General features: G+C 37.7%; 1 protein-coding gene across 7 annotated transcripts in view; it reads right to left on the reverse strand.

Moving 5' to 3' along the window:
- Nucleotides 1–15,791, reverse strand: part of SENP2 (SUMO specific peptidase 2) — a 42,995-nt gene extending 27,204 nt beyond the window's left edge. For 2 of the 7 annotated variants that reach the window (XR_005217372.1, XM_037838946.1), the window contains exons 1-4: nt 13,535–15,696; nt 7,918–8,051; nt 7,413–7,479; nt 5,617–5,707 (exon numbers count right to left, since the gene is read on the reverse strand). Coding sequence is in view for 6 of the 7 variants with exons in the window: in XM_037838946.1 (XP_037694874.1) it covers nt 5,617–5,707; nt 7,413–7,479; nt 7,918–8,051; nt 13,535–13,694 (452 nt within the window). In the remaining variant the exon portion in view is untranslated. Of the gene's footprint in view, nt 1–5,616; nt 5,708–7,412; nt 7,480–7,917; nt 8,052–13,534 lie in introns of all 7 variants that reach the window. The other 5 variants (XM_037838976.1, XM_037838964.1, XM_037838954.1 and 2 more) reach the window with 5 other exon arrangements.
- Nucleotides 15,792–16,264: the final 473 nt, after the last annotated feature.

The raw sequence follows: 16,264 nt of genomic DNA on the forward strand, positions 1-16,264 counted from the left end.
CCAAAACCTATGGGATGCAGCAAAAGCGGTGCTGAGGGGGAAATTTATAGCAGTAAACGCATATATTAAAAAGGAAGAAAGAGCCAAAATCAAAGAACTAATGGATCAACTGAAGAAGCTAGAAAATGAACAGCAAACCAATCCTAAACCAAGTAGAAGAAAAGAAATAACAAGGATTAAAGCAGAAATAAATGACATAGAGAACAAAAAAACAATAGAGAGGATAAATATCACCAAAAGTTGGTTCTTTGAGAAGATCAACAAGATTGACAAGCCCCTAGCTAGACTGAGAAAATCAAAACGAGAGAAGACCCATATAAACAAAATAATGAATTCAGTGTGACCTATAAAAATCATTAGCCAACTTGATCTAAGAGAAATTTATGAAACACTCCATACAATAGCAGAATGCACATTCTTTTCAAGTGCACATACAACATCACCCAGAAGACTGAAGCTGACTGTGTGTTGGAACTTCAACTTCCATGTGAGACCAAGGGAAAAGAAGTTTATTTGGTGCAGGATGTATATTTTCTAAACAACATAACTTCTACAGTCAGTTTGTTCAAATACCACAATTACAATGAACTTTGAATAGGAAGTGAGATATGGTAGGTTTGTATAAATTAGAGTGAAATAGCATCACATCCCAAAGTAATTTGGGTGGAGAATAAACATATATATACGCAGGGCCTCCCTGAGGAGCTGGGGGAAAATGCCGAAGTGTTGGACTTCCTCACCTGGATTGTTGCTGATGTTCTCACAAACATTGAGGACTGATGGCTTGGTGTGCCGAGCCCTCCATTATGGAACTTGCTCTTATGAAGCTCGTCACTGCAAAGGAGAGGCTAAACCTGTTTATAATTATGCCTAAGAGTCTCCCTGAGTCCCTGTTTGTTGCTCAGATGTGGCCCTCTCTCTCTAACTAAGCCACCTTGGCAGGTGATCTTGCTGCCCTACCCCCTATGCGGGACCTGACTCCCAGGGGTATAAATCTTCCTGGCAATGCAGGATATGACTCCTGGGGATGAATCTGGACCCAGCATTGTGGGATTGACAACATCTACTTGACCAAAGAGGGGTGCGAAATGAAACGAAATAAAGCTTCAGTGGCTGAGAAATTTCAAATGGAGTCGAGAGGTCACTCTGGTGGACATTCTTACACACTATATAGAAAACACTTTTTAGGTTTTAATGTATTGGAATAGCTAGAAGCAAATACCTGAAACTACCAAACTCCAACCCAGTAGCCTGGACTCTTGAAGACGACTGTATATGTGAAAACCTTTGGATCGCTCTCCCTGTATCCAGTGTATGGATGGATGATAGAAAAATGGGGAGAAAAAATAAATGAAAAATAGGGTGGGAAGGCAGGGGATGATATGGGTGTTCTTTTTTACTTTTTTTTTTTTTTTTATTCTTATTCTGATTCTTTCTGGTGTAAAGAAAATGTTCAAAAACAGATTGGGGCGATGAATGCACAACTATATGATAGTACTGTGAACAGATGATTGTATACCATGGATGACTGTATGGTATGTGAAAATAGCTCAGTAAAACTGAACTAAAAAAAAAAATTAAGCAAATATATTCCAAAGCCAAAAAAAAAATCACCCAGAAAGACAACATTGTAGGCCATAAAACAAACTTAACAAATTTAAAAGAACTGAAACTATACAAAGTATATTCTCTGACCATGATGGAATTAAACTAAAAATAACAGAACAATATCTGGAAAACCCAAAATATTTGCAAATTAAACAGTATACTTCTAAATAATCATGAGTCAGGAAGTAAAACAATGGAAAGTAGAAAATATTTTAAATGAATGAAAATGAACACCAATATTTCAAAATTTGTGGGATGCAGCTAAAGCAGTTCTTATAGGGAAATTTATAGCATTAAATGCTTATATTAGAGAATAAGTTCACCTCTAAACTGTTAAGCATGTATCTCCCAAGAACAAGGACATCTCTTACAAAATCAGAAAACAATCATCAAATTCAGGAAATTTAGCAATGATACAACATCTAATATGTAGCCCATATTCAAATATATCCAAAGGTTTAAAAAATATCCTTCATAGCAATTTTCCCTCTATCCAGGATCCAATCCAGGATCTCACATTGCATTAAGTTGTCATGTGTCTTTAGTCTCTTTAATCTGAAAAAGTTCTTCAGCTTCTCATTTTCTTTCTCATAAAGAGTACAGGCTTGTTGTTTTGTAGAATGAACCTTAATTTCAGGTTAACCAGCTTCCTCATGATTAGATTCAGATCACTGATTTTTTGCAGAAATACTATATTAAGTGATGAGGTCCTTCTTGGTGCAATACATCTGGAGGTCAGTTTGTCCCACTGTTGGTGATTTTAACTTTGGTCCTCTGGTTAAGGTAGTGTCAGGCAGGTTTCTCCACTTTAAAGTTACTATTTTTTCCTTTTGCAATTAATAGTTTGTTGGGAGATATTTTGAGTTTATGTAAATATCCCATACCACACTGAATTCTTACTTACTAGCCTGTTTCAGCACAGTTGATGATTTCTGCCATATCAATTATTACAATGATAGCTATAAAAAGGTGACAGTCCAATTCGATCATTCCTACTACATGTATTAGTTGGTATTCTAGTTAAAGGAGACCTTTCCCTCCGTACGTTATATGTTCATTTGTTTATTAGCATCTGTATTACTATCTTTACTCATTTTGATGCTTACATTGTTCCCAATTTGGCCAGTGAAAGTCCCTTTCAAGTTTTCTCTTGTGTAATTTTGTCATGTCCCCACAATTTCTGAGCACTTGCTTATTTTCTGGCACAAGAAGTTCCAGGGTCACTTTGTCCTTTCCCTCCTAGCCCTACAATTAGCCATATATCCAATTCTAGGGGGCCCAGGTTTTTCACTTAGTGTCTCATTCTTAAATATGAGTTAATGTTATTTCTAAATTCTGAGATGCTGTGCTTTTTGTGTATAACCTGGTAGTTCCCTGGAACTTTGGGTATCTGTGTGACACCTAAGACTCAGAGTTAAGAGTTTTGCAGTTCTGAAAGTCAGCATTACTCCATACAGCAACTGTTACAGAAGCTGAAAAAGATATCAGACTTTAATTAGAGATATGAATGAAATGGATCTGCTTAGGACCAAGGTAAATAAGAATACAGGGTAAAGGGTGACAGTGTCTATATTTTAAAACTTTAACTTCTGTGTGAGACCAAAGGAAGAGATGTTTATTTGGTCCAAAATTAAAATTTTCTGTAGCACACTATCTAATTTAACTTGTCTGGGTAGTTTATTTAAACAACCTAATAACATGGAACCTAGAATAGGAAATGAGATCTTGTTATTCTGTACAGGTTATGGTAATACCCAATACATTCCAGAGTATTTTGGGCAGAAAATTAAAAAGTATTTGCAAAGTCCCCTTGTGGGACTGGGAAAAAATGTAGAAATATTAAACTTCCCCACCTGAGGAATTCCTGATATTCTCTCAAGCATTAGGGATTCCCAATTTACTAAGCAAAGCCTTGATCTTGAGGCTTGCCCTTATGAAACTTATCTCTGCAATGGCAAAGCTAAGCCTACGTATAACTATGCCTAAGAGCCACTCCTAGAGAACCTCTTCTGTTGCTCAGATGTGGCCTCTCTCTCTCTCTAAGCCAACTCTGCAAATAAACTCACTACCCTCCCTGCTTCATGGAACATGACTCCCAGAAGTGTAAGTCTCCCTGGTAATGTGGGACATGACTCCCAGAGATGAGCCTGGTCCTGGCACCATGGAATTGAGAATGCCTCCTTGACCAAAAGAGGGAAAAGAAATGGAACAAAATAAAGTTTCAGTGGCTAAGAGATTTCAAATAGAGTTGAAAGGTCATTCTGGAGGTTACTCTTATGCAAGCTTCAGCCAGATATTGCAAATTGTCACAGCATCTAAACCCTAACCAACAGAATTCCTGCAAACCCTAAAGAATACCCCGGACCCTATCTAAGACTCTACAAATGTTTTACCTAGTAAGTTTATTTTTTCATTAAACTTAAAACCTCCAGATTGTTCCTATGCCAGATAAGCCCTGAAACCCAGAGGTAACAGTCTCTCCAAGAACATCAACCAGTTTCATTCCCCTACCCCATAAGGTCAACACCCCTTTCCAGCACAAAGAAGTGAAAATGGTCATTGCCCAGATATCCCTGAAGATTGACAGAATGACTAAATGAGCGAGAGAAGGTGTAACAGAAATTAGGATTTAACAAAAGATTATAATTACCGATTCATTATATAGATATTTCTTTTTAGTTTCTAGTATATGCAAATAGCTAGACGGAAATACTGGAAATTGCTGAGCTATAATCTAGTAGCCCTGATCTTTGATAATGATTGTACAGCTTACACAGTAAAAAAAAAAAAAAAAAAAGTCAGTTGCCTGTGTTTGTATAGATCTACTGCTGGATGTTTTATTCTGTTCCACTAATCTTCATATCTATCTCTGACAATACTACACTGTCTAAGTTAACCTACCTTTATTGTAAGTCTTAAAATTGGGTAGTGTGCAATACTAGGGGTCAATAAGGAGAAAAGGGGATAAATCATACGGGATGTTTGGGATTTTCTTTTCTTTTTCTTTCTTTCTGGAGTAATTAAATGTTCTAAAATTGATCATGGTGAAGAATGTATAACTATGTGAACCAGTGATTATATACTTTGGATGGATTGTATGGTGTGTGAATATATCTCAATAAATTACATTAAAAAAATACATAAACGAGTTAAGTAGCCAAGGGTTACCAGGTATCTGAATAAAGCTCTAAGGTGAAAGATTAAGACTAAAACAAACAAAGGAATAAAGAAATTCAGAAGAAAGAGACAAACAGAAAGAAGAAATTTTAAAATAAGTAACAGTTTCATAGAGAAGAAAAGATATTGCAGCCTTATAATAAGAACTAGATGCTTGGAGAATGAAAAAAAAAAACAAAAACACGGGGATAGGGTAAGAGGAGGACCTTAGAACTTAAAAACTATGACAGCCAAAAAAAAAAAAAAAAAAAAAAAGTAAATCAGTAAAAAATTTTAAAGATAAAGCTGAGGAAATATCCCGTAAGTAGAATAAAAGGGCAAGGGGAAAGACAAAAGAAGAGATCGCATAGGGAATTTAGAGATTATGTAGGAAAATTAGAGCAATCCAGAAGGTCTAATATACAAGCAATAGAAATATTACAAAGTAAGAACACAAAAAGAAAAAGGTAGAAAATTATTAATAAAATAATAAGAACATTTTATAGAACTGTTGTTCAGTATATGAAAATTCAGCAGGCTATACTTTCTATAATGTTTTGTAATGCACATTATGCTTCAAAAAAAAGATTAGAAGATAGTAAGTGACAATTCTTTTCAAAAAGATTTTTTTCAAAATCAGCTGCTAAATAGGCATACAATTTGGTAGAAAAAGTAACACACACCTGGGAGTTTAACTAGCTCACTAGCTGCGCAATATTCAGCAAATTACTAACCCCAGAGTTCTTTCATCACAGGATTACATAATAGAACAAAAGTGAGAATGCCTAGTAAGAGTGAGTTTCTAATAAGCATTACATTTCCATTTACAGAAAGGTAGAAGGTAACACTTACCCAAAGGAAGGCAGGACTTTACGTGGCTGATCTCGGGTTACTGTCACTCTGATTTTTGGATAGTCACTTATTCCATTAGGAGATTTATTACCTATTTAAAAAATATTTGTAATTGTAAACAAAACAAAACAAAAACCTGTGAAGAGTGTGCATTAGGAAATAATATCCGTGAATGGTCACTGTATAGGTAGCATTAGTGTGTAGTTTGTCTTTGATCTCAAATAGGCAATAACAGAATCAACAGGCAAGCTCTTCTGGTTTTGCTTGCTGGGACTGACAAGAGGCCATGAGGAACTCTCAGATTACAAAATCTCTGTAATCTAATCAGTTTGAGCAAGTAGTTCAAATTAAGTTTCTTCCTATGAAAACAATTTGGGGCTTTTCCAGAAATATTCAAAAATGAAAACCAGCCACGTTACTACGTTTCAGTGGTCTTCCAACAATTTTGAGATGGTTACTCTCTGCTGGAGCTACTACAGGGGCTTAGAAGGGAGAAACAATCAATGAATTTAGAGTCCCTGAGGACTCCAAAATGTAAAGAGTTCTGACACTCAAAAGTTTTTTATAAGTCAATTGGTAGCAAAAATCTAAAGTGACCCAAACTCATTTGGTGGCAAAATCTGACTTGCACCCACATGAAGCTAAAGACATTATTTATCCTACTTAGTGTGCATACTCATATATTTAGTTGCAGAAATATTTGTGTTTGATTACAGGATTTTACTCTTAATAGAAAGAATCTGTTCTTTTTATATATAATATCCAACGTACATACCATATCTAAACTAGGAAAAATTGTAAATTCCCTCTGGCTTCCAAGGCTGTGGGATCTCTTTACATACAAAGTCTGCCCGACGAATTTCTGTGCTTCTCTGACTACGCTAAACCCACAGAAATAAACTGCTGGCACCTCAAGCACAAGATAAACTACCATCCCTCCCATGTCAATTTTACTTAATGGCAAATCATTTAAAACATTTATATATTCAAACAATATGAATACATTATAAAATTCAATTTACATTAACTTCTAAAATAAAAGACTTTAAAGTTTCAGGTCCTTCAGGACTAGAGTCTCCTAGAGTCTTCTCTGCCATCAGAAGTACTTACTAAAAAAGTTTGAAAAGCACTTCTCTAAATAAGGCTTTTATCATTTCCTTAGCTGCTTCCACTTTTGACTTTCAAACCCACAACTTCTCTAAAAGCTCCTTTTCCCAAACTTTCTCACCTGCCTCTCAGCCTTTGCAAGCCTACCTGGTGTGGCAGAAATCACAACCATTTCTCAGGACTCTGGCTTCTTCCTACTTCTCCCCATCAAAGCATACTGTTTAGTATAGACAATAATTGCACCACAATTTCAGGATATGATATGGAGGTTCCTAATCCATAAAGCTGTGAGTAGTACTGGGAACCTAAGGTTTCTCTCCAACTAGATGATGAACAGGGACAAGTTTTTATTATTTTGTTATTCCAGATAACTTAGCACAGTGCCTGGCACAAAGAAGCACTCAGGACATGTTTTTTTTTGTTTGTTTGTTTTTGTTTTTTTTAATGAAAGAACCCTGATCTAAAGCACATTAAGAACAGTGAAAACGCAAATAGAAAACATAACATTAAGTTCAAAGACAACAATTCTGAAGGAAAGCTATTCAGCTTTTTAGAATGGTAGAAGAGAATATGCCTTTGATTGTTCTCACCCCAACCAAAATCAGTGCTTGCTTTTCATATTCTCAAAGCTCAGGAAAAAAGAGGGCAGAAAGAGGTAGGAGAAGCAGAAATATTTCTGACCACCTTACCCAGTTTCAGCATGTTGTTCCAGGATCCAGAACCTGTCAGTTCACAAGACGAAGAGTTCGAAAATACCTTGAGACCAAAACAGAATCATCTCTGTATCATCTAAATTTTTGCAGTTTAAGTAAGTTTTTTATACAAAAAAAATCATTCTGTTGATGATTATTCACTTGGCTAGCTCACAGAAGGGATATCATCAATAAGACCAAAGATTTAATTTGTCAAAGCTCACAAAATGATATAGAAATAACAATACCAGGTTCTTCACACATACTTAAATAAGTAAAGCTGACGCACTAGTAAATAGGATCTTTATAAATAAATATATTTTAAATGTTTTATTTCTTAATCTTTAATTTCTTGACCTTTATATCAAAGTTAAGAAAGACATGAACATTTCTAGGAAGTCATTCTACACATTAATTCACAAAAAGAGAATATTTCTAAAATTCAACTCTAATGATTAAGTACAAAGATCAGTAACCTCAATGGGGCCCCATCCCCACTGACCTCTCCTGAAGGGGCCACATTCCGTGTTCCATTGCAAGTAGAAGTTACCATGGGCTTTGTAGTCAGCTGAAATGGGAAGCCAAATAAGCTGGCAGCATTGTAGAGACTGTTTTTCACTTGGTGAATAAAGCAATCTAGAAAATGTCAACAAACTATAAATACAGAGCAATAAAATTTCAGCAAAAAAATAAGATTACATCCTAGAAAGACCTCTCAATTTTCTTTAGCAGTCCTATTTTTAATCACTGAGATAAAAAGGTATCTATGAAAATATTAAAAATTTTTTAAAATTTTTATTAGAGAAGTTGTAGGTTTACAGAAAGATCTTGCAGAAAATTCAGTTCCCACAACCCCCCCCCACCCCACCCACACTTTTCCCTATTATTTATACTTTGCATTAGTGTGGTGTGCCAGTTTGAATGTATTATGTCCCCCCATACACCATTATCTTTGATGTAATCTTGTGTGGGCAGATGTTATCAGTGTTGATTAGATTGTAATTCTTTGAGTGTTTCTGTGGAGATGCGTCCCACCCAACTGCGGGTGATGCTCTAATTGGATAATTTCCATGGAGTGTTGGCCCACCCACTGGGTGGGCCTTGATCAGTGGAGCCATATAAATGAGCTGGCAGGCAGAGGGAACTCAGTGCAGCTGTGAGTGACATTTTGAAGAGGAGCTACAGCCAAGAGGGACACTTGGAAGAATGCACAGGAACTGAGAGAGGAGCTGCAGATGATGGGACAGTTTGAAGACAGCCGTTGAAAGCAGACTTTTGCTCTGGAGGAAGCTGTGAGAAGAAAAACACCCCAAGAGCAACTAAGAGTGACATTTTTGAGGAACTGCAGCCTAGAGAGGAATGTCCTGGGAGAAAGCCATTTTGAAACCAGAACTTTGGAGCAGACACCAGCCACGTGCCTTCCCAGCTAACAGAGGTTTTCCGGACACCACTGGCCATCCTCCAGTGAAGGTACCCCATTGCTGATGTGTTACCTTGGACACTTTATGGCCTTGAGACTGTAACTGTGTAACCAAATAAACCCCCTTTTATAAAAGCCAATCTATTTCTAATGTTTTGCATTCTGGCAGCATTAGCAAACTAGAACATGTGGTATCTTTGTTACAACTGAAACAATTATTATAATTATACTATTAACTACAACCCATAGTTTACATTAATAGGGTTCACTGTTACACAGTCCTATGTGTTTTTAATAAAACTTTCATTCCACTAACCTATATACAACCTAAAATTTCCCCTTTTAACCAAATTCGAATGTAAAATTCAGTGGTGTTAATTATATCACAATGTCGTGCCATCATCACCACCATCATCTACTAAATCTTTTCTATTACCCCAAGCAGAAACTCTGTACCAATTAAGCATTAACTCCCCATTCCCTACCTCCATCCTGGCCCCTGGTAACTTGTAGTCTAGTTTCTTACTCTATGAATATGCTATAAAAATAATTTTTAATGGAATAACTAAAATTTCACTATTGTGATTTTTGGTTGTTTTTTTTTTTTTTTTTTTTTAGTAAAATATCTGGGATACAGAGTAATTTGGACAGATAATAAAAAATATATTTACAGCCACCCCCTCCCCAGCCCCAAGGATCTGGGGCAAGGTGTGGATGTGTTGGACATCCTCACCTGGACTGGTGTTGATGTTGTCACAAACATTGGGACTGGCGGTTTGATGTGCTGAGCCCTCGATCATGGGACTTGCCCTTATGAAGCTCGTTACCGCAAAGGAGAGTCTAAACATGCATGTAGTTGTGCCTAAGAGTCTCCCCGAGTACCTCTTTGTTGCTCAGATATGGCCCCCTCTCTCTGTAACTGAGCCATCTCGACAGGTGAACTCGCTGCCCTCCCCTCTACGTGGGACCCGACTCCCAGGGTTGTAAATCTCCCTGGCAATGCAGAATATGACTCCCGGGGATGAATGTGGACGTGGCATCGTGGGACTGAGAGTATCTTCTTGACCAAAAGGGGGATGCAAAATGAGACGAAATAGTTTCAGTGGCTGAGAGATTTCAAATGGAGTCGAGAGGTCACTCTGGTGGACATTCTTATGCACTATATAGATAACACCTCTTAGGTTTTAATGTATTGGAATAGCTAGAAGTAAATACCTGAAACTACCGAACTCCAACCCAGCAGTCTGGACTCCTGAAGACAATTATATAATAATGTAGATTACAAGGGGTGACAGTGTGATTGTGAAGACCTTGTGGATCACACCCCCTTTATCTAGTGTATGGATGAGTAGAAAAATGGGGATAAAAACTAAAGGACAAATGGGGTGGGATGGGGGGATGATTTGGGTGCTCTTTTTTCACTTTCATTTTTATTCTTGTTCTGGTTCTTTCTGATGTAAGGAAAATGTTCAGAGATAGATTGTGGTGATGAACACATAACTATGTCATCATACTGTGGACAGTGGATTGTATACCATGGATGATTGTACGGTGTGCGAATGTATTTCAATAAAACTGAATTTAATTAAAAAAAAAAATCTGGGATGCTACAAAAACATGAAATCATCATTTTAGCAAATCAAATACTGATTCACAAAAAAATGTCCTGATATGAAAGCTTTTAAGCAATAAGTTCTCCAGAATATATAAAATAAATCTTCGCAGAGAGATGGGGCATAACTTAAACAACAAGGAGCATGTAGGAACAGGTATGGCAGGATCCTTCAGGAAGCATGACGTTTACTCACTGGTTTGCTCTTAATTTCCCCAGCAAGTGAACAATATGTTTGTCCCAAATAACTATCTACTAACTGCCTAATATATCCTGGCTAGGCCCAGGGTGGAGATTAGTGAAGTATAACACATGTAGCTTTTAAACATCTGTTATGAAACAAGGCTACCCTCTTACTGGGGACGATATGTTGGAAGATCTCAGACCAACCCCTCCTTGTCCCCCCCAAAAAAGATGACAAAATAAATTAAATAAATAAGGGGTAGAAGTAAATTTCAGTGCCTTCCCCACTTCCTCCTTTATTACACTATCTCTTTCTCCATTCCTACACTTTTAAGTTTTCTACCTTTTCCTATTTCCTAACAGAAATAGAAACAGAGTATTCTGAGAAGCACTAGTATGAGAGAAAGAGACCATCACCTTAGCTACATTCTGCTTTAGAGAAAATGGCCTGAAATGGTATCTTTTAAGCAACAAATACTCCAGAATATATAAAATAAGAAAATATTTTCCAGAGAGACAGGGAAATAACTTAAACAACAGGAAGATGTGACAGCTGGGTAAAGCAAAATCCCATCGAAATTTGTTACTAGAGAATAGTTAAAAGTACCAAGGTTTGCAAATGACTTGCTTCTCATTTTATGAATTATGAGAGAATTCAGTTATCCCTGTTATAATGTTGATTCCTTCTCACTAACATTCTGCTGTGCTTTCTTAAGTGGGAGAACAGGAGCTTTAAGGTGTATAACCCAGACACTGTCATCCAGATCCCAGAGGGGAAGAGGTACTTTTGACAACATATCAAACAGTGGCTACTAAAAAGTACTGTAATATTTATTTCCCTAGAAATTTTGTCAAAATCTGGGTATGTCCGAAATTAAGTCAAAAGATGTCATGATTTAAAATAAAGGAAGAAAGAGAGGATGGGAGGACGAAGGAAGGCCGGCCTCATCTGTAAAACGCGGATAAGACCACCGTATTTTCCTGAGCCTAGACTAAGAAGATTTCTTAAAATCCCTTTCTTTTGTAAGATCATCAATCTGTGATTCCAAGATCCTTTTTCTTTTCTCTTACCCCTGCTTTACTCCTCTCAAAAGCAACTATCTGAGTTGTGTTGCCCAATAAGGTAGCCAGTAGCTGTATAGGGTAAACTGAAGTTTAAATTTAATTAAAATTAAATAAAATTAAAAATACAGTTCTTCAATTGCACTAGCTGCACTTGAAGTACTCAAAGCCACATGGTGAGTGTCTACTGTAAGGGACAGCACAGATTCGGAACATTTCTATTACTACAGAGAGGCACAGAGCATAAGCTGTATCTCCGCTCCCCACTGCTTTCCCCTTGATCTAGGTTCCCTTCTACAGTTTGCCATTCAAAAAATCATAATACATATTTAACAGAAATCATGATGGAGGATACTTAATACAGAAGTTCACAAATAGGTGATTACATTTATTTCAGTACCCTGCTGCAATATCATCAAAGTTTTGTGTGTTTTTTTTTACCACATTCAAGTACAACCTACACAGTTATATATTTATATTTTTCTTTAAAACCAATGCATTTTTTAGCTTAAATAAATATATTTTAAAAGATAATTTAAAACTTCTAGTGAAAATGTAAAGCTAACATCATTTGCCATATATAGAAATAAAAAGTATATTATTAAGCTTTAGCTAGGTCTGTTAAAAGGGGACATTAGCATGTGTTAGACAAATATTCACAACATATTGGCACTAAAATCAAGACTTTCTGCTTAAAATAATCAGGAAATTAAAAATAATTGCAAAGAATGCAACTTCCTAAGTATATAATCCAACTGTTTCTTAATGCTGTGAATGCTGTATCACTTAAAATCATCTGAATAGTATCTATCCTGTGCTTTGGGAAACATTGCCCTAAAGAATTTAGTAATATGGGCATTCAACAGCCTCTATAATTTGACCTCTCTCTCTACAATCAACCCCTTCCCTGAGCTCTATTCACTATTTCCCAAATTTGCCCAACTTTCTCATACTGTTCCCTCTGCCTAGAATACTTTTCCTTCCCATTGCTGCCTGTTGATACCCTATCTAGCCTTCAAGACGCATCTCACATATTAGCTCCTTCAAACATTTACTGAGACTCTCAATCAGTTTAAAATTGGATAATGTTTTGTTACTGCCATTTTAATTCCATCTATTGGAACCTTGTTGACATTAGCATTATTTATATTCTAGTTTTAGGCCCCTACTATATAATCTTGTATCCCTACCATTGTAAGGTCCTTAAAAATAAAGACACAGTCTTACTCGTTTTTGTACTCCCTGTAGAACCTGACACATTGCTTAGCATTAAGACTTACTTAGTAAGTCCTCCCTCATGGGATTTAAATGAAATTTTAACAAGGATATATCTGCTCTCTCAACTATCACATCTGGAGTGAGACCCAAATTCACAGTCATTGGGGGGAGGGGGGAGTAGGAATATATTGTTACAATATTTCAATGCACCTTTTCCCTTTACTCTAACCTAGTTTTATTCATGTCTATTAAGCCAGGTCTAGCCATTCAGACAAAGGAAAGCAAAAGATTTGTGACAACACATTAGATTGGTACACTCAGCTATCCAAACTAGATGACTCAGTTTGAGATACTTTTTATAAGATTTCCTTCTCAAAAATTAAAAGCATCTTTCTTTTTTAAAGGAAGATTTGGAATTTAAAAATGAACATTCAACACATAGGCTTATTTATTTGAAAAGATACACAAGCCCTTGGTACAAGTGGTTACATCTAGAAAAGAAACCTGAGCAGGAAAGGAAAAGGAAACACTTTTCACTGAATATACTTTTTACCTTTTGAATTTTGTTCCATGCATATATTTTTCCTATTGAAAAAAACAATTTTTAAAATTAATATTCAATACCTAATCTTGGTCTTTTGGCTGGTATTTCATCAGTGTCCACTGTGGAAAACAGAGTGCTGAGGGAAGAGAGAAAAGGGGAAAATAATAAATACATAAATGTGTGTGTGTGTGTAATACATATATATAAACATCCATTTTTATAAGTAAACTTATTATTCATACAACACACCCTCTTCTTATCACGTTGTCATAAGATGATATCCAACCCATGTTTTAAAAGAGAATGTTACTCTATAGTAGACCTTTACCATTTGAGGATTTAACACTATGGAAATCAACTATTTGAGAGAGATCCAAAACTCCCTATCATGTAACAGATCCGTAATCTGACTGAGGCACAAACTTGCAAGTGGACAGAGTCACAAGTAAATGAACCTAGGTAAGAGCCTAGGCCTACTATTTTCTTTTTCTTGCTAACATTATTTAAAAAGAACAATTTCCTTTTGAAAGATGAACCCCAAAGAAAACTAACTTCTAAGTCAGGTGACGAATAAAAGCAACCTTAAAAGATACTTATTCACAGAGAAGGTGTTATATTTAACTGCATTTACACCATGGAAAGTATATTATGGTGGTAATAAAAAAAATGTGTGAACTGAGAAAAGTTTTGGACATACATCTCAAGAATGTTAAAGGCTCATGGCATACCACCAATCATCTTCCTGTATCCTTTTTGATCATATTTATCAAAAAAAGAACAGAATGAGATCCCAAGAGGACACCATTCAGTTCATAACTTTAAAATCCCAACATGGTTTCATTTACTGAAAAATGGCTTATTTGAGCAATGTTGTTTTAGATTAAGGAAGTGAAGAAAGTATGGTAATGAAACGATTTTGCTCTCTAAACCCCTGTTCCCCTAACTAGCAAGGATTCACAGGAGAAAAGGGGAAAGAGGGAGGGAATTAACTCAACTTTCCCTTATTCAATAAATATGTACTAAATGCCTACCATGAACTAGACACTACACAAAGCCCTGGAGATAAACAAACATTATCCTTATAAATATTAAGCATCATGTTAGGTGCTTTACAATAAGATCTTAAATGATCCTCACGTCAACTCTGCAGAAAGGTAGAAAGGAGAGATAGGTTGAAATCATGCCCTGTGATGGAATTTAGCCAACAACCAATTTCATCAATGACCTGCATTCTCAGACTCGTGTATTAATCATCATCTTCTCTCAGCTCCCAGAAACCACCCTTTTTGCCATATTCCTTGATCCTGAGGCTTAAAAAAAAATGAAATTAGCAGTTGAACACTAAAGTTGGGAGATGTATAGTACTTGTACGGTATTTGATTCTCTAGATTAATCCTTAGGTGAAGGGATTGATACCAGGAAATAAGACAAACCAAGGGATAGATCCTAAAATTAAGAATATCTTTTAGTTTCCCCCAAATTTTAACTGAACTTGATAGCACAGCGATGTTTTTAAAGGAATGAGGTACCTACAATTTTTTTTTCTCATACGCTAATTCTAAAGCCCAGAGCCATTCCCCCAGTGCTCCAAACACACACTGGCAGCTGTTTCAGAACAAAACAGCTGCTGTCTGTTGGTGCTAGGAGAACAGTGCTTGCAATCAAAATAGCTTTGGACAAGCTATGAATCTGACTTCTCTTTAACTGCCATTATTGCCAAGATGACACTTGGTAACGTACTTTGTAAACAGTGAGCCACAACAAAGACAGTATTACTTAAATTTTTACTTTTAGACCTAAGGGCAGCAACCGGCTTGGACTCTAACAAGAACATCAAAGATCCTACCATCTCCGGTCACTCCAAAGATAAATGTTTCCCTAGCTGCTTCCTTCTTCAGGAGCTGCATCCCCACAGCGTGGAGGGAGGCGGCTACATCACTAGGATACCAGCGATCCGCACATCTTCGGCCTCAGCCCAGAAACCGGTTTCGGCTGAGCAGGGCCTGCCTGATTGGATCAGCGTTATGCCGGCGGAGGAACCCGGGATAGGCGTTGGGGTACAGCTAGGCCAGCCCAAGGCTCAGCACCCTCTCGTCTCACCTGTTAGAGCGCCGCCTCTTCAGGAGGGCCCGGGGAGGGGGCACCGGCCGATCACAAAAACGGAAAATGGTGCCGAGAATCCTAATCAGCCATTTGTACATACCAGGCCTGAGCAGCAGCGGCGGCCGACACACCCCGAGACGGACACCCCAGAGCTGTCGCCGCCACTGCCGCCTTCGCCGCGTCGGCCACCACCGCCAAAGCGCAGTCGCCGACTTGTGACGCGATCCGAGGGCCCACAAATAAAGCGTCCCCAGGGTTACAGAAGGTCCCCGCCCGCCACCGTTCTTGACGTCACCTTCTCCCGCCGGACCGGAAAGTCCTCTTAGTCCTCAGTTTGCGCAGGCGCAAACTCGCTCCACCTCCCGAGCCTAGCAACAGTAACGCCTGCGGGCCAGTTCAGGCCCAATCGCCGACGAGATCGGACGGGCTATGGGCGGGGTTTTCTCGTTGGCGGAGCCAGTCCTGAGCGGACCAGCGGGACAAGGCCCACTGGCCACACGTGCGGCTTCTCGTGCGGGGGCCTGGAAGTGTAGATGGTCAGAAATGTTTTGAGTGTGTAAAATAAAAGGAGTTTAGGCTAATGGACAAGTTTTTCCGTGCTAGGCGCTCTTTATTTTGCGTATACTGTGTGCACGGGAACTTTACAGGCACTGTCACCTTCATTTCTCCCAGCAACCGCATGCAATGGGAAGTCTTGTGCCCAATTT

Source organism: Choloepus didactylus, chromosome 1 (assembly GCF_015220235.1).
Source record: "Choloepus didactylus isolate mChoDid1 chromosome 1, mChoDid1.pri, whole genome shotgun sequence".
NCBI lineage: Eukaryota > Metazoa > Chordata > Mammalia > Pilosa > Megalonychidae > Choloepus > Choloepus didactylus.